General features: G+C 40.5%; 1 protein-coding gene across 4 annotated transcripts in view; it reads right to left on the reverse strand.

Annotated features, from left to right (window-relative positions):
- ANO4 (anoctamin 4) overlaps positions 1–22,851 on the reverse strand; it is a 354,946-nt gene that overhangs the window by 97,405 nt on the left and 234,690 nt on the right. For all 4 annotated transcript variants that reach the window (XM_047788188.1, XM_047788190.1, XM_047788189.1 and 1 more), the window contains 3 exons: positions 10,917–11,023; positions 2,973–3,028; positions 310–431 (listed from right to left, as the gene is read on the reverse strand). In XM_047788188.1, the coding sequence (XP_047644144.1) occupies positions 310–431; positions 2,973–3,028; positions 10,917–11,023 (285 nt within the window). The remainder of the gene's footprint in view (positions 1–309; positions 432–2,972; positions 3,029–10,916; positions 11,024–22,851) is intronic.

Consider the following 22,851-nt stretch of genomic DNA (forward strand, 5'->3'; position numbering starts at 1 on the left):
ATTGATAACTTGTCACTAACAGTCACATGGGTGACAAGATTCTTAAGGAACCCTATGGGGATCCTGGCTGACCTCACATGCCCCTTTCTAAGGCTCTTTTGGAGGGAACACCAGTCTTATCAGAAGGGGGTTGGATTGAACAAGAATGACCCACACCCTCTGATGAGCTGCCCTCTTGGGAGGACGTCAGATTTGTGTGACAGCTGTACACCTCAGACTGTTCTTCTTTCCAGTAGTGGCTTGTCCCAGCTGACAGTCTTCCCTAAACACTCTGGGTAAGCTTTATATTTACAGCTACGTAAAACTCACCTGACAAGATCCAAAGGCTGGTATTTATACCACACACCCCAGGAGGCCCAGCACTCGTAGAGCAGATGTCGGTGGTTGACCGCTCCATGGGTTCTAATGGAGTTTTTACTTCTGTAACTTCCCTGGAATAAAAACACCACGGCTGGTGAGGCAACACCCACAAAAGCCGAAAGGAAAAGCTGAGAGTCGTAGCAGTCGTTATGGCCGGAGTAGCAATTGGGGTTATAGGAGAAAAACATGGATGTGTGATTCGTTGTTCTGGACATAACCTTGATGATGATGCTGTGTAGCAAAAGCCCTGTGCTTGCTAGAATCAGGCAGGTCTGAACCCAGTTCGGGTTCAGTTCTGTGACTTTTCAGCTAGGAGAGCTTAAACTCTCTGAGCCTTGGGCTCCCAGTTCATGGCGGAACTAATAACATCTACCTGGTTAGGTTTCTTCTGTGGTTTGAACAAATAGAGCATCCTGCCCAGAGGCAATGCCCAAGGCTTATGAGTTTTCTCTTTCCCTCTTGTCTCAAGGCAGAAGAGTTGGTGAATAGCTGTAGCTGTAACCCAGATTTATGGCTTTGTCTAAGAAAACCCTAGAATGTAACAGTTGTTAAGTCACCTCAAAATGGCAATCATTCAAGTCTAATTTGACTTTCACAGGGAACAAATGAGGAGACCACCTGAGGGCCAGTGGAGTGGGAGTTAGTTCGGTCAGTGGCAATGCTTGATTCACAAATGGAAAAGGCACTTTCTGGAGATGAAGTAATTATTGACATCTTACCTCGTGAAGTCCTTTCCTAGAGGAAAATGGACAAGCCTGAGAGACAAGAAACCCAGGTTCTAGTCTCAGTTCAACCACCAACCAACCCAGTCCGTGACTGGAGGGGAGCTAACCTTTCTCCAAATCTCTATTTAAGTTTTTAACATAAAACAAGGCAATAAGAGCTGCCCTTCCTGCCTCTGAAGGTTGTTACGCATCAAACAACATAATCAAGTTAAAGAGAGAGCAAAAAGTCAAAAGAGCAATTATGTTATTATTGCAGCTGCTATTACTAATCTGGAAGTTCTCTTTTCATAACATACAGGGCATTAGCAAGCAAGGAAAACCACAGAGAAGGCCTGGGGTGATGCTGGGGTTTCACAGCTGCATCTCCTTAGACACCATCATGCCCACCCACCCACTCACCTGCACAGATGCTTCTGTCCTCATACAACTGCCCCCACGGTGGACAGGGGGTGGACAGTGGGAGGATGTAGTTCTCACTGAAACCCTTTTCTGGGGCCATGCCAACTAAGAATGAGAGGCAGTCACACGATGCTTTGGGGAAATGTGTCTTTAGAGTTTAGAAATATCTGTGTGTCTCCAGAAAACCTTTGTGCCAAAAGGTTTGCTTCTGTCATACAAAAAGACTCATTCCAAAAGGGTTTTGTGGTAGTCTGTAAGGAGGGGCTCAGGCCACAGTTCTTAATGAATGAGGTCTGCAAAAGTCTACACCACCTTCTCTATCCACCCAGTGTTTAAAATCAAGCGAAGAAACACCCTGAGCCAAATAAGAAGTAGATTTGGAAAAACTTGCCATTGGGGGAGAGCTGGGACTCTTCTCCAAGCCTAACTGGCAAAAGGGTAACATTGTTTCTAATAGAAGATTGTTCTGAAAATCTAACAGTAGGTTCACCCTGGCTAGGATGTGAGGCCCTCAAGGACATGGGCTATGGTATCTGTCTTTGAGTTCTCTGTGTTATACCATGACTGGCACAGAGAAAGGGCTCAGTACCATGGAAATGATAATAATCTCTCACCAATCATGAGGATTATGTCCCTGAAAACCCATGTCTAAAGAGAATTCTGGGGAAAGTGGAGTTATGGGTAATCACAGTTACATTTATGCAAGTCCTTATAGAGGACAAAGACCGTGTAGCAAATCAGGGGAATATAAAAATTTATACATCTTTTTTTTTTTCTTTTTATGGCCACACCCATAGCATATGGAAATTCCCAGGTCAGGGATCGAATCAGAGCTGCAGCTGCAGCCTATGCCACAGCCACGGCAATGCCAGATCCGAGCCGCATCTGGACCTACTCTGAAGCTATGGCAATGCTGGATTCTTAATCCACTGAGCGAGGCCGGGGATTGAATCTATGTCCTCATGGACTCCATGTCAGGTTATTAACCTGCTGAGCCACCATGGGAACTCCAAAAACTTATACATCTTAAATGAGCAATGATGAGTACAATCCTATTAATTTCCATTTATCATCTTTTAGCTACTAGGGACATTGCAAGATGGCTCTCTCCCACTCTTTAAATATCCTCGTTGCAGAAGTCATATATTTCAGAAACATTTTCCCCCTGAGTCTAGGGCTTCATGTAAATTTTCAATGCCTCTTTAATTTTATGACTTGGAGTCCCTCAGCTATTCCTCTAAGTTCATGCTGAGTGACTCTTGATTCAAGTACTCTTGCAATTACATAAAAAGATATAGAGAAACAAATCTATGCAGGAGGAGAAATGTCACAAAGCAAGTAGACCCTCCCTAATGACCCAATGAACACATTAAATTCATTCTGAACAAATGTCATAACAACATATCAACAAACTCCACTAATGACTATCCCCAGAGGCTGATTTAATAATAAAGAAGTGACGGAGAGGGAAAAGAGGCAAGATGATACCTCATGCAGTGGAAATGCAGCTTCATAGGAGCCATTAGTAAGCAGACGATTCAGACCTACAACGACAACAACAAAAGAGTCCAAGGTGAGTGAATACCGAGTTTAAATCCTTACAGTGAAAGACGGAGGTGAGGGTGGTACTTTCTGGAGCAAACGATCTGGTTTTCAAACGTGGTTCAGAACCACTTGGGGACACCGACAGGTTGAGAGGGAAAGTTTTGCTACCTGCTCAGAAACTGGAATCAAGGACTGGGCAATCAGGTTTTCAAACAGAAACCAAACAGCGAAGCACAGCTCTCATGGTGCTTGGCATGGAGGAGGCGGGTGAATTTATTGTATCAAAAAGATGATTTCCTACTAGGAGCTCTCCTATTTTCATCCAGAAGCTTCAATATGGCCCAACCTAACTCCTCTGCATTGGGCTCAGTGGGATGTCTTTGGAAAGTTCTCTTATCCTCAGGCCTTAATTTTCTCATCCATAAAATGTGGGAGGGGTATTGGATATGTGGAATTTTTTTTTTTTTTTTATGGCTCCACCTCTGGCATATGGAAGTTCGCAGGCTAGGGGTTGAATTGGAGCTGCAGCTGCAGGCCTACATCCCAGCTGTATTAACACCAGATCCGAGCTGCGTCTGTGACCTACATCACAGCTTGCAACAATGCTGGATTCCCAACCCACTGAGCAAGGCCAGGGATTGAACCCAAATCCTCCTGAACACTATATAGGGGCCTTAACCACTGAGCCACAACAGGAACTGCAAGGATTTTTTTTTTTTTTTTTGAGACGTAACTGACATATAGTGAAAAGAGCTTACTTGATTAGGTCAGACTCACCCAGGATAATCTCCCTACTGATTAAGTTATTCAAACTGATTAAGGACTTTAATTACAGCTGCAAAATCCTTTAAAATTTGCAATATAATGTAACATAATCACAGGGCGACATAATCACCTTTGCAGTATTTTATTGGTGAAATAGTAGCCACAGCTTCCACCCACAAGGGGAAGAGATCAAGACACACTGGGGAGTCATCTTAGGGTGTGTCTACCACAAGTTTATGAATTAAAATTTTTTTTTTCAAAGAATCAGCTTTTGGTTTCATTGATTTTTCTCTATTTTTTTCTGTTTTCCACTTCATCGAGTTCTTCTGACTTTCATATTTCCTTTCATATACTCACTTTAGATTAATTTCCTTTCCCCCCTAGTTTCTTAAGGTAGAAGGAGAGATCTTTAATTTGAAACATTCCTTTTCCTGTACAGGCACATAGTGCTAAAAATTTCTCCCTAAGCACTACACACTTTTTGACATATTATGTTTTCATTGTCACTGAGTACAGCAACTTTCTGATTTCCCTTTTGATTTCTTTTACCCATGATTCATTTTAAAATACATTATTTAGTTTTATATATCTGTAAATTTTCCAGAGCTGGTCTTGTTGATGTGTAACTTAATTCTGTTGTGGTCAAAGAATCATTTAGTCTTGTTTTTTGTTTGTTTGTGTGTTTGTTTTTAGGGCCGCACCTGTGGCATATGGAGGTTCCCAGGCTAGGGGTCTAATTGGAGTTATAGCCAGCCACCAGCCTATGTCAGAGCCACAGCAACGCCATATCTGAGCCATGTCTGTGACCTACACCACAGCTGATGGCAACACCGGATCCTTAACCCACTGAGCGAGGTCAGGGATCGAACCTGCAACCTCATGGTTCCTAGTCAGATTCGTTTCCCCTGTGCCATGACAGGAACTCCATTAAGTCTTGTTTTAATGTCCCCAAATATGGTCTCTTGGTAATGTTCTCTTTGCACTTGAAAAAAATGAGTATTCTGTTGTTAGTGGTGGAGTGGTTGAAAAGATAAGTTAGTTTCACTGATAACGTTCAGGTCTTCTAACCCCTACTGATTTTCTGTCAACTTGTTCTATTAATTATTGAGAAAGCAGTAGTGAAAGCTCTGACTATAATTGTGGACCTGTCCATTTCTCTTCGCAGTTGTATCAGTTTTTGCTTCACGTAGTTTGAAGCTCTATTCGTAAGCATGTAAACATTTAGGATTGTTGTGTCCTCCTGATAATTGACTCCTTTATCATTGTAAAGTGCCTTCTTTATTGCTGGTAATATGCTTTGCTTTGAAATCTATTTTCTCTGGTATCGATATAGCCACTTCAGCTTTCTTTTGGTTGGTATGGTATATATGTCTTTTGAACAGTTTACTTTCAACCTATTTGTGCTTTTATATTTAAAGAGTGTTTCTTGGAGTTCCACTGTGGCTCAGCTGGTTAAGAATCTGATATAGGGTCCATGAGGATGAGGGCTGGATCCCTGGCCTTGGTCAGTGGGTTAAGGATCTGGCATTTCTGTAAGCTGCAGTGAAGGTCGCAGGTGCAGCTCAGATCTGGCGTTGCTGTGGCTGTGGTGTAGGCCTCAGATGCAGTTCCAATTCAAGCCCTAGCTTGCAAACATCCATATGCCACAGGTATGGCCCTAAAAAGAAAGAATGAATGAATGAATGAATGAATAAATAAATAAAGCATTTCTTGTAGCAGCAATAAAATTAGGTCTTGCTTTTTTATTTACTGTCTCAACTTCTGAATTTTGGGTTGGGATCTTCAGACCATTTACATTTAATGTTCTATGAATTATGCAGTGTTCCCATCTCATTGGAAATCCTTTTGGGTTGCTCTCTCTCTGGCCTTGGGTAGTTTCCTGACATGCATGCACTAATCTGTACCCTGCGAAATACTCGAGGGGGTCCTCTGCAGATCTTCAGGGCTCTCTGTGAAGCTCTCAACCTTCTGGTACATTGTCCTGTGAACTCCAGCTGCCTTGGTCTCCCTGGACTCTCAGCAACATCTGTACAAACCGAGGAGTCCACCAGGTTCCACCTGGGTTCCTCCTCCCTGTGTTACTGCCTAGAAACTATACCTCAAGGTAATAAGCTGGGCCAATCACAGGGCTCATCTCATTTGTTTTCTGTCTCTCAGGGCTCCCTGTTCTTGGCTGCCCAATGTTCAGTGTCTTGAAAATAGTTGCCTCATACTTGTTTTTGGTTTTCCTTTTTTGTTTTAGGTGGGGCAGTAAATATTGTGCCTATTACTCCATCTTGGCTAGAAGTAGAAGTGTAATTTTTTTTTCTTTCTTTCTTTCTTTTTTTTTAAGGGCCACACCTGAGGCATATGGAAGATCCCTGGCTAGGGACTGAATCTTGAATTAGAGCTGCAGTTGCCAGCCTATACCACAGCATGCAGGATCTGAGCTGTGTCTGCGACCTACACCACAGCTCACAGCAACAACAGATCCTTAACACACTGAGTGAAGCCAAGGATTGCACCACATCCTCATGGATACTAGTTGGGCTCATTACTGCTGAGCCACAATGGGAACTTCCTAGAAGTGTAATGTTTTGATTTTTAAAGTTACTTCCAGATCAAGAATGATACTACTTCCTAAGATGTACTTCAAAGAAAATGACTGGAAGATTATTTCTCAAGTGGCTTATAGATCAGCACTTTCTTTGTGTAAGATACGGAACTAGAGTCCAGGGGCTGAGCCTATCTGGAAAATGGGATATGTAATAATTCACTTTTCATTGATGAATCATCAATCTATGTTTAGGCAATTTTAATCTTGACAACAAAGAATGTATTCTAAGATGCTTTGACATTAATACTAAATGTCTCAGAAAGTATCTGAAATATAATTATCCATAGGGCTTTGTATTTTGTCTAGCACACAGGAAGCCTTCAATAAATACCTCTATAATGAATGAATAAATGACTGACTACATAGAAAACTTTTATTTCCTGGAGTCTCTATTGAAAATTCCACATATATAATCAGTAACTTTCAAATATCCCAAATAATAGGAAAAATAAGATCCACAAGGACCTAATAAGAGATCACTGATGATCTTTGAAGTTTATCATAATTTGTCAAAGTCCTACAAGTGAGAAAATAGTTAATATCTGAAGTCTATTGCTTTACTTACTTCTCTTTGAGCACCAATTTGGGAAAGACAAATCAATTTAAAGATTTTATGTACTTTGGAGTTCCCATCGGGGCACAGCAGAAATGAATCTGACTAGGAACCATGAGGTTGCAGGTTTGATCCCTGGCCTTGCTCAGTGGGTTAAGGATTCAGTGTTGCCATGAGCTGTGGTGTAGGTTGCAGATGTGGCTCGGATCCCGTGTTGCTGTGGCTGTGGCCAGCAGCTGCAGCTCTGATTCAACCCCTAGCCTGGGAACCTCCATATGCTGTGGGTATGGCCCTAAAAAACAAAACAAAGATTTTATGTACTTATATTTTTAGATAAATCTTTGTTGATCTATTAATTGCCCAATTTTGAAAATGGATTTCACGTTTGATTTTCATAGTTGTAATAAGCTCAGAGTGAAGTTGAACAATTTATATAGTGCTAGTTTTTGCTCCACTGAAATACTCTTATAAATCATGTTCATAAACAATATTTTTGTATTATCTCTAATCAACATTGTCTCATACAAGATGCCACTTGCGGAAAGAGTTTCAGGCAGAAAATAACACAGGGTAAACATTAATTCTATCAATAAATTAAATTTTCTTCTAACATGTTTATTTATGAAACCAAAGATAATAATGAAACATTGGTTCAGCCAAGCATTTATAGTTTTACTCCCTATTTTTCAGCATAATGTCTGATCCTGGGTTAATAATTTACTCTATGATTGGTAATTTCTAATCAGATACTTTTCCAGTTCATCATTACTGATTTTCAGAGCACTGGAGTTCTTGGATAGAATTCTCTTTTTTTCTCAGATGAGAGAAACTTTTACAACGATCATTTCTTACTAGTAACAATATGACACTTCCTCTGTTTTTTCAGAATATTTAAAAATTGCCTTGCCTTTTTTGTCTCTCCATCGTGACTAGTTACAAAAATAGCCCACATTTTGAGATGCAAAAAATGAGCATCATAATTGCTACATGGCATCATTTTACAGTTTCTGATTGTGTGTGAATGCTGATGTTAGACATTGATCAAGTTTAAAATATTTTCAATTCAGTTCAATAAGAGCTCCTATTATATGCTGGATACTTTGGTAGGCAATGATGACACAAAGAAGAATAAAGTTACTTATTTACAATTAAGGAGCTATTATCTAGACTAGCAGTTTTTAGCTGCAGATTCTCAACACACTAGTGCATTATGAGGGGCAAAGTATCCTGGTATTGTAATACCCACATTAGTGAAGGTAATGTTTTTAATAATCATGTACATTTTATGAAATAATCCAGACTAGCTACAACCGTAATCATGTGGTTTCCACTTGTTTTCTAGTATGTTCCAGATAATGGTGTTAACTGAGAAAATAAGATAAAAAGTATGCGTAGTTTGTTAAAAAGTCACATGGACAAACAGGGAATTAATATGAAAAAAGTAATGTAATAGTTATTTAGGACACAAAAACGTTAGCAGTGGTTTTCTTTAGTTGGTAGAGTTTTCATAATATCATCGAAAATAAATCAAGATAATACGAATTGCACCTGATTATCAAGTAAATGTTCCAAAAATAATTGCCATAGGAATTCAGAAGAGGAAAGGATTCCCTCAAACTAGAACAGTTCTGGAGGATGTTAGGGAGAGGATGAGTCTCAAGGATGGATGACTGCTGCATAGAATATGAGGACATGCTAACCCTCAAACCCATCCAAGTCAAGAAAGCCCTAAATCAGGTTCAATTTCATCATACCCACTCACACTGGCTCTCACCAAGAAGACGTGTCCGGTATACTCAGACATGGACTAGGTACCTGTTTCTCCCTGTCATATTTTAACTTCTGCAGCTTGGGATCAGAGTGGTTTTTGGCAGCTTCACCACACTAGTGATTCACACTTGCATTCAACTACACCTCCCAAGTCTGTCCCTCTTCATGATGCTGTTGAGCAACATTTCTCCCACGCTGTATCCGGGTAGCTGTTCTGCTGAATTGGAGAACAGGACTTTTACAAACTATTAAGTGTCATCTTTTGGATGTGACTGAGATTTCCAGATCACTGAGCTCTTCTAGGATCCTGACTCCCATGACTAATCTAATGCATCCTTCCAATCTCCACCCCACCAAAAACTCGAGGGGCAGGCTGTTGAGGCTATGGGCCAGTTATCAATGTATTGCCCCTTTTCTCCAAAGGCACCTGCACCACCTGCCTTGCAATTATCAACCTGGACCTTGTAAATATTTCTCCTGGGCAAGATGGTACAATCCTAAGCTTTGCCAGTAAAAGACAACTGGAGTCTGTCTTCCTGGTACCTGGATGCTTCTCTCGGGAGGCTTCTGCATTTCACATCTTCTCTGGCACCCAGCTCCCCAGTGCATAGTGGTCAGCAGCACTGGCACCTCCTCAAGGGTGGGTATCCCCTTGAACAGCTTCACAGAGTAATGATGCCTGTGCAACACCTGCCAATGAGTGGCTCCCCTGGAAACCCTCCAGGCAGCGTCTTCTAAGTACTTGAGAGGGCGGATTTGCAGAGAATCCTCCTGGCACAGAACCTCCTGCAAACCGCTCTGCCACCTAGTGAACCACAGCTGTACCCCTTCCAACAAGGTCTGCATCTCAGCTTTGTTGCAGAGTCTTTTCAGGGATGGTGGCTTCTCCTATGATCTGCTGTGCTTCTGATCTTTAGAGTTCTTCTTACCCTTTACTAGCCAATTCTCCATTATCCCAAACCTCTGGCATAGTTGGTTATTTATATGAACTTTTCTTGATCAATTTCTGTGTGGTTTTCATCTTCCACTTAGACCATGACTGACATAGGTCATTACTCAAAGTGTTGATAAAAACCTTGCTGGGACAGGGATAGGGACAAAGCTACCCAAATCCTCCTGATATGTAAGAATCCATCCAATAAGGCAGGAAATTTGGCAGTATATCATGGAAATCTTCTTATAAAAATGTCCAAAATGTGCGACGTGGAGGTTATTTACTGGAGGAGGTGATTATTTGGAGAATTAGGTGTGACAGTTCACCTCTGCCCTTGCAGGTCCCTCTGCCAGGAACACCTACTCCTCACACTTACTACTTCTTGTCATTCAGGATTCGGTTCAAATTTCAGCTTCTAAGGAAAGCTTTCCCTGCACACTCCATCTCAGCTTGAACTAAACCCCACCCCTTACTGGTCTGTCTCTGTAACATTATCCATTTATATTTCTTTTTTTTTTGAGTTTTTGTAACTATACTTTATTACATTATTTTTTATTAGTGTATACCTGTTTTACAGTGTTGTGTCAATTCTGCTGTGCAGCACAGTGACCCAGCCATATATATATATGTGTGTGTGTGTGTGTGTGTATACACACAAAGAACACACATTCTTTGTCTCATACTATCTTCCATCATGTTCTGTCACAAGAGATTGGGTATATCTTCATGTTACATGTATTTACTCATTTGTCTCTTGTCTGTTTTTAACTTCTTGAACATATGTTCCAGGAATGAACTGTGCTTCTCTCCCCGACACCTAGCCCAGTGCTTGGCACATAAAGGGCACTCCTTAACTTTTTGAATTGAGAGCATTTCTCCATATACGCACTACTGTATAAAGTATGTGATTAACGAGAACCTACTATATAGCACAGGAAAATCTACTCAATAGTTTGTAATAACCTATGTGGGGAAAAAGAATGGATATATTTATATGTATGACTGATTCACTTTGCTGTACACCTGAAACTAAGACAACACTGTAAGTCAACTATGCTCCAATAAAATTATATTTAAAAAAAGAAAATAAAAAAGAGATTTAAGCATGCTGTTAAGATTTTACACTTGTGTTTTCCATGAAGAGAGCATGTAGTTAGAGATTTCATAAATGATGCACATTTCTAGAATTAATATCAACTTAATAAAACCAAAGGGAAAAGTCTATAATCCCCCCCAAATTAAACGTAGCTTGTTACACTGATTACTTACCGATTTTGTTTTTTCCTTCTTCATACTTTATTCTCTGTAAAATATGATGTACAATTCTACTTCTTGTGGCATTGTTGAAGAAAGTGTCTTTATTGTGTATGATGAAGCTGCACACACATATTGAAAACACAAGTTGAGGATTAATTGGAGGTGAGGGGTCTGATGTTTGACATAATTTGGTGTGACTCAGATAGGGGTGTCTTCCATCTGTCACAGAGAGGGTATGGCTGGAATGGCATGAGGGAACCCAGAGGCAAGAAGCTCAGAAGTCTTAGCAGTGTTGCTTCTTGGCCTCCTGAGCATCTACAACATTATGTCAGGAAAGAGCTGGAGCTAAATAACATTAAGAAAGTTTAAACTAGCAGCCCGTCTTGATCTCATATCTTTTTTTTTTCCTCAGTAAAGTCATGAGATAAATTCAACTAAAAATTCATTTTGTATTTTATCTCCTTTTGCCATTGACCTCATCCCCTCCCACGTCATAAACCACTTGAGGTGGTTTTATAGGAATTTTAATATTGAAACCGGCTAGGGTGGTGGAAACAGGAGGTAGGTAATGAGTGCTGGTCCGGCCCAGGGATGAGGTAAGAGGCAAGTCTCTAGAAATGCCTCTCTCCATTCCCTTCCCATGTTCTCTCCTGGATAGGACCCCCTTCTTCTAAAACATGTGCTTAAGGTTGAGTTTCCTCACAGCCAATGGCCCACCCAGCCTCCAAAGTTACTCACAGGACACACACACACACAACACAGGGTTTTCAAGTAGGTGTTCCCACCCTGCTAAGATGTTTCCCAGGTGTCAAACTTCTAGGACCACACAATCCAGCATGAAGTAGCCATGCCTTCCCCTCCCAGGAATGCATTAAATGGCAAAATATTAAAGATACTGTAAGTATAATTGCTTCACAATATTTTTAAGTCTACTACCTCAGCAAACTTTTATTGTGTACTTTGCATGAGGTGGACACCATGCAAGGCTTATCTATGTTGGCAGCCATTGTCCTCAAAACCCAATTCAGAAGTCACAAATGAACCTCTACACAGAAAAGAAAATCATTGACTTGCAGAATAGACTTGCAAGAGGGAGGGGGAGGGAGGGGGAGAGAGTGGGGTGGTTGGGGAGTTTGGGATTAATAGATACAAACTATTGCCTTTGGAATGGATTAGCAATGAGATCCTGCTGTATAGCACTGGGAACTGTGTCTAGTCACTTATGATGGAGCATGATAATATGCGACAATAGAATGTGTACATGTATGTGTAACTGGGTCACCATGCTGTACAGCAGAAAAAAAATTGTACTGGGGGAAATAACTATTAAAAAATTTAAAAAATAATGATTAAAAAAAGAGTCAGCTCTTCAGCAAGTTGCCTCTTCAGCAAGTCTCCTCACCCCTCCCACTGCATTTCTACCTCCCCCAAGGGTTCAGTACTCTCTCCTTGAAGATATTTTTTTATCTTGGAAACACATCAACTGACTGATCATTCTGTACGGCCATTTATTTGTTTTCGTTCATTTCTTCAGCAACTGTTTATTGAGAATGCAGTGTGGGTATTGACTATATAGTGGTAAGGAAAGCAAATAAAATCTTTGTCCTTGAAAGGCTTGTAGTCAAATGGGAAGGTAAACCATAAAGGAAGGAACACAGTGGGATGGCTGAGGTGGACAGAATCAACCTCCTTGTTCAGGCCTTCTCCTCACACACGACTGTAAGCTCATTCAGAACAAAAAGCTGAACCGTAATAATTACTGTAGTCCCAGGATCTAGTGAGTGGCTGGTACACAGTACAGGTACAAGCTTTTGAATGGCAAAAAGTGAGGTTTATGTTGGAAAAACTGCTATCAATTTTGTTTTCAAGAAGATGAATTCTCAGGAGTTGCTCTGATGATGGGAGGAGCTAAAACTGGCCTAGAGAAAGGGCGGCCCAGGCATGGGGTTTGGTTTGTGAACAGAACTGGGACTATCAGTTGGGGATAACACATAAAGGAGAGAAAGGCTAGAGATGATGAAGATAAAATGTAAATCACATTAACTGATTCCCGGGAGAAGGGCTTTCTCTCATTTCTACTTCTCCTGTATTCTATCATAGAATATTGTTCTCAGAAAAAAAGTAATTTCACTTGGTGGATGAGAGCTAAATGCTATGTGGGTGAATGAGAAAGCTGTGGCATTTATCTTATATCTTCTCTAGGGTTTTCTAAGAACATTTTGTGGCATCAAAGAGGAAGAGGGGAAACCGAGTTACAATTGAATGCGGTTCCTTTTATTTTATCCTCCTCTGCTTTTCACCTTATTTGAGACAGCCCATTACGTTTTAATACCAAATAAAGATGCCATAAAGAAGTAGGCAACAAATAAAAAAGCCCATTTTTGACTCACACTTCAGATAACGGAAAGCTGATAAGCACGACCATGCTTGACAAGACAATTCCAGGCTAAAAGCCCATGTCCCTCATCCAGTAAATGGCTTTCTGCTTCTTTCTTTTTTTATAGCACCGCATTACATTTCGTGAGCTTGTGTAATAGTTCTCTATAATAAGCACCACAGATGAACCTCAAAATTCTGTTTTCCTCTTCCTTACATCTAGGTTGTACCTGGATCCTGGAGATGCTACAGTGGGAGCAAACATACACAGCATGTACCAGGCACTATGCCATGTCCCAGATATGTCGTTTGCTTGTTTGTTTTCTTTTTAGGCCCGCACCCAGGGCATGTGGAAGTTCCCAGGCTAGGGGTGGAACTGGAGCTGTAGCTGCCAGCCATTGCCACAGCCACAGCAATACCAGATCCAAGCCACATCTGTGACCTACACCACAGCTCACTGCAATGCCAGATCCTTAACCCACTGAGCAAGGCCAGGGATTGAACCCATGTCCTCATGGATACTAGTCGGTTCATTACAGCCAAGTCACGACAGCAACTCCCTAGTCAGGTTCTTAACCCGCTGAGCCACAGTGGGAACTCCAGTTCCAGATATGTTAACTCACTCCATTCTTACAATAACCTGGAGGTAAGTATGTGATCGCCTCATGTTATAGGTGGAGAATAAGTGAGGTTAAGTCAGTTACCCAAAGTCACTCAACTAATAAGGAGCAGAACCAGGATTTGAACTCAGGCAGATTGGCTCCAGAGACTGTCATCTCATCCACCCCATTCACCTGGCTCCCTGTGACAGAAACTTGCTGGCTCCTGGAGGCTGGCTGTCCTTGGGATCAGCCTAAGAGTTCCTCTGCTTAGAATGTTCTTGTTTCTACTTATCCCTGGATCCTCAGCTCAAGTCAAATCTCCCTTGACCTCCTCCACCCTGAAAAGTGATGTGGTGCCATGAAAAGAGAGGGAAGCATAAAACCATTTCATGGAGGAGGAAGATGAGCTTTTAGGTCCAACGTCACTCTTCATTCCCTTGAGATTTTGACGTGAGACAGACCTCTACCTCACCCCAGCTTTGTCACTTACTCTGTGGCATTGGGACTGTCGCTCAACTTCCCTGGGTCTCAATTGCCTCATTTGTGAAATGGAACATCACTGTAATCACTCTCATAGGGTTTTTGCAGAACTAGGCATGGTGATGAGCACAGCTAAGCCCATTGTCCAGCATTTAACCAGCTCTGAGAGTTAGCTGTCACCCCTGCTGTTGCTTCTATCACATTATACAGAACTTACCTGCCCACATAACTGACCTCTCTGTGAGCTTCTTTAGAGCAAGAACCTACCACGTGCATCAGTACCAGTACAGAGCTTGGCCCATGACAAGCCCTTCACGTCAGCTCAAATGAGATCTTTTGGAGAACCCTAGCTAACATGGGGGCTGTGAAACTAAAGCTCATATCATTATACCTTGGCCTCTATTCCTGCTTCCTGGAAATCTTTCTACACTCTCCATCTTTCCAGCTGCCATGTGAACCATTCCTCCCATGTTACTTGTCTAAGGATCTTCTTAGGGGGTGTGGAGCAATCTCATCTTCTTCGTTACTACTTCAAACTAGACAGCTAAGAGAAGGAACAGTAATGATTTCCAACCTCATGGTTCTCAATCTATTCTTAGCCATTTAGCTGAAATCACTCATAAACTCATGCATGCAGTTATACCATGTAAGCTGAGCTGTGCTAGCAAATGCAAGACCTGATGCCCAGTCTCTATGGTATCAGGGCTCCACCCAGGTTTAGAAACTCAGCCCTGCTTTTGTACATTGCATGTGGGTGAGCATACAAATGAAAATTCTATGAGGGCACCTTGACCAGTTGTATCAAAATGATTCATATATCCTCATTACATCTCCTCTGAGCAACTCCTCTTTTAGAAATGTATTCAACAAATACTCTCACCCATGTGCAAAGTGACAGATGTACAAGAATGTTCACTGGGGCATGGGTTCTAATGGAAAAACTCTGGAAATGACCTAAATAATTCTCCAGTGGAGAAGAGGATAAACAAATGATGGTGCAACTCTACAATGGAATAGTCTTCAGCTTTAAAGAGATGAAGGATGCTCAGTGTAGATATAAAAAGATCTCCGAGATACCACAGGGAAAAAACTAGGTTCAAAACAGTCATACAACTATTAGTGTCATAGAGGAAAACATATACTTGTAGGAGATACATATATTTACATATTGACACATATGTTTGCTTGTGCATGCATAGAATGACTATGGAAGGCTATAGAGACATCTGGAAACACCCGTTGCCTCTGGGAAGGACTAGGTGGCTGAGAAGGTTGGAAGGAAATGTAATTGTGCACACTTAAGAAATTTTTATCATAAGAAAATACTACCTATTAAAAAACTTAAGTATTAGAGAAAAAGAAAATTTAAAGGAAAAAATACAATTTCTGTCCCTCAGGATGTGAAGAAGGGAATAAACGGCTGAATTGGTTGTGAATCAGCTATATGACTAAGGCTCTAAACATCTATCTCCTTATTTGACCCCTGGAGGGATTCTGTAAGTCATGCAACCAGCAGGAAGTCAAAGAAGGGTTAAAAAACCAAATGCCTTGCTCCAAATCTTCCCATCCTTTTGTAAAAGAAACTGCTGGAAGCTCAAGCCTCCTGTGAGCATGTGTGTGTGAAGGGAGCCTTCTGGGTGCTTCCATCTTGCACGGTGAGGAGGGCTCTGCTGACCCACTCCCTCAGGAATGGGCAGACCTGAGCCTGAAGCTCCCACTGACTCCCTTCCAGAGCCTCTACTCTCCTGCCTTCTCTGGAGAACAGCTCTCAGTTCTGCCTTGGGGAGGCTCCCAGTCTCCCTTCTTCTAGGAGGGAGGAAATGGAAAAGGAATATGCTGTGATACTGATGTTTAACTACGGACCCCCAGGGCCTGTGGTTATTTGCTCTTCATTGGTTTGTTATCCTGTGACCACAGCCAGGTTGTAAAACAAATAGTCCGCTTGCTCCGTGCAAAGCAGTGTGCACTGAGGGGGTTACACATGAAGATGGGTGGAGGCTGGGAAGGGATATGGATGTTATGTGTGTATATATTCTGATTAAGTGGGATGTGGAGGTGGAACGAACCCAGTTCCTTTCCTCAGAGGACCCTCTCTTCTTATGAGATACAATGGAAAACACACTAACATTCAAGGGTATGGACTGGGGAAATGTGCTCGCTAGAGCTGGGTATAAAATCAGCTTATGATGAAGCATACTACTCTGAAAACAAACAACTCACTTCTCTCTCCTAAACTTTCCTGTTAGGCCACAGCAAGGAGGATGGGTCTATATTTTCTTCAAAATTGCTTTAGCTTCAATTAGCCAGGCTCCAGTTCGGTGGGGCAGAAATTTCTACAAGTATGAAAATGTTCTATATTTGTGCTATCCAACATGCTAGCCCTTCATCATATGTACCCATTAAGCACCTGAACTATGGGTAGTGTTACCTGAGAAAGTGAATTTTTCACCTTTTAAAAAAATTTGAACTGATGTAAATATGCAAAATAGCCAATGTAGCTGGTAGCTACTGGTACTGACAGTGCAGATAAACAATTATTTGAATTGTGGATAACACTTTGAGCTTGTGAGCAGAGCCTCAATGATAGGGTCCTTATCCTGCATCTCCCTTTGACAATGGAGACTGGAACAGGAGAGTGAGCAAGGGCTAAGAGTGCCCTCCAGGTCCATGGACAGGTCAACCAAAGACCCAAGTTCAAGTCCTGTTCTGCTACTTAGGCTGTGTGGTTTTAGGGAGGTCATTAAGTCTGAGACACCGTAACCTGCCAGGAAAATGAGGGTCATGATGCTTTCATTGCCAAAGGACAGAGTTAGGCAGTCATAGAGTGAGACTATAAAAAAAAAAATGAGATAGATCACCAAACCTAGCTGGTAGATGACTGCCTGTTTGATATCACTTTTGAAGTTTAAGGGACAACTCAAACCGAATATATCCCAGACAGAACTTTCAATTTGCACCCTCGTAAAACTAAAATTTGTTTTCCCCCTGGTCTTTATCGTCTTAAAAAAAACGGCACTGCGATGCACCCAATTTCTCAAGTCACAAACTTGAGATACATCCTTGATCTTCCTTCTCTCTCTCATATCCAACATCCAATCAAGTTCTTTGGGCTCCTTTTTGCAAATATTATCCTGAATCTGATCCTTTCTCACCCTTCCTGCTTCAACGCTGTTTTCAGGGTTAGTGCAGTAGCTGCCTCACTGTTCTAATTTCACTCTTTTCCCCTTTAGTTCATTCTCTTCATAGCAATGATCTTTTAAAACACAAATAAAATCTTATCCTTCTTCTGTTTAGAACTCTTCAGTGACATCCCATAGATTCTGAATAATGCCCAAACTCCTTCCCATGGTCTAAATGCTCCTGCCTGGTCTGGTTCTTGCCTCCACCAATGACCTCATCTCTCTTCCTCTTCCCCTTGCTCACTGTAAACAGGCAACATTGCCCTTGTTTCTGTCCTTGGTAAAATCCCAGCCTGTTACAGCCCAGGGCTTCTGCTCATGCTGTTCCTAGATTTTTGCATGACTTTTTGTTCTCAATTTAAATGTCTGTTCATGGTAAGTGGCTAGGACGGTCTCTCTCCTGCCCTCCAAGTTACTCCTTTCGTTTTTCTATTACCTTGTTTTATTTTCTTATGTTTTACTTTCAATCTTTTTTTAAAATTGAGGTGGGGGTGGGGAGAGATGTATTTACATGTTCACTGCCTGTCCCTCTTCTGCAGGATGTATGACAGCAGGGCCTGGATGACCTTATTCCCTATTCTAAGACCTGAGTGAATAATCAGACCCCATACCCGGACATCCACTGAATGTTGCAGAATCTGTCAGATCATATTATAGATGAATTTTATATTTTTTCTAACCTAAAGATTCTAAAAATCAGTTTGTTTTATAATTACCCTTGATATGTGGTAATACTTCAGGGGAAATAGAGGCAATGAAGAAGTTTTTAAAAATTTTGTTTAATACCTATCTTACAAAATATCAGACTGATAAGTATTTTCTGAGTATGAATGTCCATGGTTTAAAACTTCAAGAGGAAACTTTCTGAGGAAGCATTTAACCACCTATAGATGATGCTGTATAATTATTTTATTTTATTTATTTTATTTTTATTTTTTGGTCTTTTTAAGGCCATACCTGCAGCGTATGGAGGTTCCCAGACTAGAGGTAGAAATGGAGCTGTAGACGCTGGCCTATACCACAGCCATGGCAACTCCAGATCTGAGCCATGTCTGTGACCTACACCACAGCTCACAGTAATGCCGGATCCTTAACTCACTGAGTGAGGCCAGGGATCAAACCTGCGTCCTTAAGGATACTAGTCAGATTCGTTTCTGCTGAGCCACAACAGGAGCTCCTAATTATTTTAGATTTAAGGCTACATTACTGACATCTATAAATTTAAAAATCTAAGGCATATGGTTAAAAAAACAAACAAACAAAAAAAACCTGAACTAGATAATTAATCAAGGCATGTTTCTTGGTCCTTGAGTATGGGAACTTGCATATGCCCCACCAGATTTAATAATTGGCTCTGCTTCCTGTTGCTCTCCATTTTGAATGGAAGCACCTATTGTAATTATCCCACACCCATCTCTCCTTGCAGTCTGGTGGAAATAGAGGGGGCAGTTACCTTGTCTTTCTCTGGTTCAAGAACCATATCCAGAAAGCTGCTTCCAAGGATTCCCATCTCCAACTGAACCTGACATTGGAACATGAGATCCTGGGCTTTGAGCTTAATATCACATCAGGATAAGATCTTCGGGGATCCTGGAATGGGAATGAGCATATTTTCTATGTGGGAAAAATGTGAATAAATTATATGCCAGAAGGCAGACTGTCATAGAAGGCAAAAATGGCCACATTTCCTCCCATTTCTATATACATAGCCCTTTGTGATGTCAATTTCTTGCTGCTTCCATCAAGAGGTAGAGTATGTCACTTATCTCTTGAATTTGAGTGAGACTTGTGACTGGCTTTCATCAACATAATGTGGAAGAAGTGGTTTTTGTGAGTTCTGAGCTAAGGTCCAGGCTCTGAGGTGTCCACTCCTGTCCATGTGGAACACTTGCCCCAAGACTGCCAGTGTACAGAAGCCTAAGCCAGGCTCCCTGAAGATAAAAGACCATGTGGAAAGAGAAACCCAGCCATGGGCTGACACCTCTGGACATATGAGGGAGACAATTTCAGACAAAGAGATGACTGCAACCACATGTTGACACCAGTTAAAGCTACTGGAAGAACTGACCAGCTGAATCCAGCACAAACTGCTCAAACCAAAGAATCATTATTAAACTAATAAAATGTTTAAGGCTGTAAGTTTTATGGTGGACTATTACGTAGCAGCAGATGACCAAGAGACCAGTCTTTTATGAAGGCTGAAATTGTATTATTTCATAATACAAAAAGAAAGGTGAAGGTTAATGCCTTAAAAAATAAATATTTCAAGAAACTTTCTTAATTAAACTTTTAAATAGAGACTTTTTAACAAGGAGAAGCAAAGGCGATAGTTAACTGTCACTTAAATTATGTCCTCAAATTAATGAAAATATAAGTAGGAAGAAAGGAACCAATTAACTTTTATGTCACAAGGTCTATTTGGATAGTTTGGGGGGCTTTTGGCAACTGCAGTGCAACAATGAACTTCGTAAATATACTTGGTATGAGTCAAAGGATGGGATGATTATCAAGCTAAATATATAACATTCAGGGTCCTGACTGGTAAAATTTTTCAAGACTCTTTTGGGTGATAGGCTACCGGAACAAAAAGCAATGAAGCAATGTGAGACGTTTTCCTTATTTCAATGATCATTTCTAATTGTACTTCATGATCTCATCTTTGCTATTTAAATGTTAAATATAAATTAAGAAATACCTGCTCTTGAGACTTGCAGGTAAGGATGGAAAATTCAACAGCTGCATTCAATTTTTCTTTTTTCAAAACTCATGAAAATAACAGTAATGTATATGTATTTGTGTTTAAATAAAGATATAACACTCAAGGAACAAGGACAAAAAATAATAGCAGCAAAATGTTGGAAGGTTAAAAGCAGACAGACAAGTGGTATCAGAGTTAGGAGACCAGAAAAGCTGATGACCAAACCAGCTCTAGGGAAAATCAAAAAATAATTATATTTCGGAGTTCCCGTCATGGCTCAGTGGTTAACAAATCCAACTAGGAACCACAGGGTTGAGGGTTTGATCCCTGGCCTCGCTCAGTGGGTTAAGGATCTGGTGTTGCCATGAGCTGTGGTGTAGGTTGCAGACATGGCTCGGATCCCGAGTTGCTGTGGCTGTGGTGTAGGCTGGTGGCTACAGCTCTGCTTAGACTCCTAGGCTGGGAACCTCCATATGCCACAGGTGCAGTGTTAGAAAAGACAAAAAGACAAAAAATTTATATATTTATACTGCAAAATCTCATAAAATCTTTGAACTGGGGTACCAGTGACCTCTAGAAGAGGGCTAAGGGAATGCTTAAATAAATACTGGTTGAAAGATTTTCAGGAAGAAGTTAGGTTCCCATATCCTCACTTGAGCTCTACAGAATACTGGAGCTTTGTTCTTCTTGTTGTTGTTGCTGTTGTTGTCAGGGTAACAGTCTTTGAACTGGCAGTTGTCAGACATGGTTCAGGGTAGGGATACCATAGTGAACTCTGGAGAATCCAGTGAATATTTGCATCCTGGAAGCTAAAACTCCCAGCTATCCTCTTAGGCTCTAAAACACTGGCAGCCAGGACTTGACTTTTCAGACAGAAGACTGGCATAGACTTCTGGGGAATCTTATCAGCCTAAGATGAAAAACCTAAAGTGACACTGAAGATTCCAAAATGAAACTACCCAGCTATGAAGCCCACAGTTTATAGGACTCACCTTATACACTAAGCTTTTAAAGACTGCATTTTCTATTCTTAAAAATGGATAGTCAGCCAAAGACTACTATATATCTACAGAAATGTGTTAACGTAAAAGACAGAGAATAATATAAAGAGACAAAAACAATCAGAAAGAAATATGTTAAGAGGAAATTAGGCTATGTACAGTGATGAAACATTTAAGAATCATTATGAATAAAGGCCATAATTCCACTGGTGAACACAGATGCAAAAAACTTCAACTAATTATTAGCAAATCAAATACAACAATATAGTAAAAGGATTGTATGCCATGATCAAGTGGGATTTACCACAAGGATGAAAGGATTCTTCAGTATCTGCATATGAATCAATGTGATATGACACATTAACAAACTGAAGAATAAAAATCATATGGTCATCTCAATAGGTACCGAAAAAGATTGTGAAAAAATTTAGCAATGATTTATGATTAAAAACTCTAGAAAGTAGGCACAGATGGAACCTACCTCAACATAATAAAGACCATATATGACAAAGTTAAAGATAACATCATTCTCAATGGTGAAAAGCTGAAAGCATTTCTGCTGATGTCAGGAACAAGACAAGGATTGTTCACTCTAACCACTTTTATTCAACATAGTTTAAGAAGTCCTAGATATGGCAGTCAGAAAAAAAAAAAAAAAAAAAAAAAAAAGGAACCCAAATCAGAAAAGAAGAGGAAAAACTATTACTGTTGCAGATGACATATTATACACAGAGAATCCTAAAGATGCTACCAGAAAACTACTAGAGCTCATCAGTGAATCTGATAAAGTTGCAGGACACAAAATTAATAAACAGAAATCTCTTGCATTTCTGTATGTTAATAATGAAAGACCAGAAAGATAAACTGAGGAAACAATTCAATTTACCATCACATCAAAGAGATAAGATACCTAGAAGTAAATCTACCTAAAGAGGCAAAAGACCTGACCTCTGAAAACTATGAGACACTGATAAAAGAAATCAAAGATTACACACACAGATGGAAATATATACCATGCTCGTGGATTGGAAGAATCAACATTGTCAAAATGAGCATACTACCCAAGGCAATCTACAGATTCAGTGCAACCCCTATTAAAATACCAAATGTATTTTTCATAGAACTTAAAAAAAATGGTGGAATCGCCATGGAGAACAGTATAGAGGTTCCTTAAAAAACTAAAAAAGAACCCCTATATCATCTAGCAATCCCACTCCTGGGTGTACATCTCGAGAGAACTATAATTCAAAAAGATATATGCACTCCAGTGTTCATTGCAGTACTGTTTACAATAACCAAGACTTGGAAGTAACCTAAAGGTCCACTGACAGAGGAACAGATAGAGAAGATGTGGTACATATACACAATAGAATATTACTCAGTCATTAAAAAGAATGAAATAATGCCATTTGCAGCAATGTGGATGGGCCTACAAATTATCATACTAAGTGAAATAAGTCAGAGAAAGAAATATCATATGAGATATCTAATATGTGGATTCTAATAAAAATGATATAAAAGAACTTATTGACAATAGAACAGGAGTTCCTGTGTGGCTCAGTGGATTAAAAACCTTACTAGTGTCCGTGAGGATGCAGGTTTGATTCCTGG

The sequence above is a fragment of the Phacochoerus africanus genome, chromosome 7 (genome assembly GCF_016906955.1).
Source record: "Phacochoerus africanus isolate WHEZ1 chromosome 7, ROS_Pafr_v1, whole genome shotgun sequence".
NCBI classification, from domain to species: Eukaryota; Metazoa; Chordata; class Mammalia; order Artiodactyla; family Suidae; genus Phacochoerus; species Phacochoerus africanus.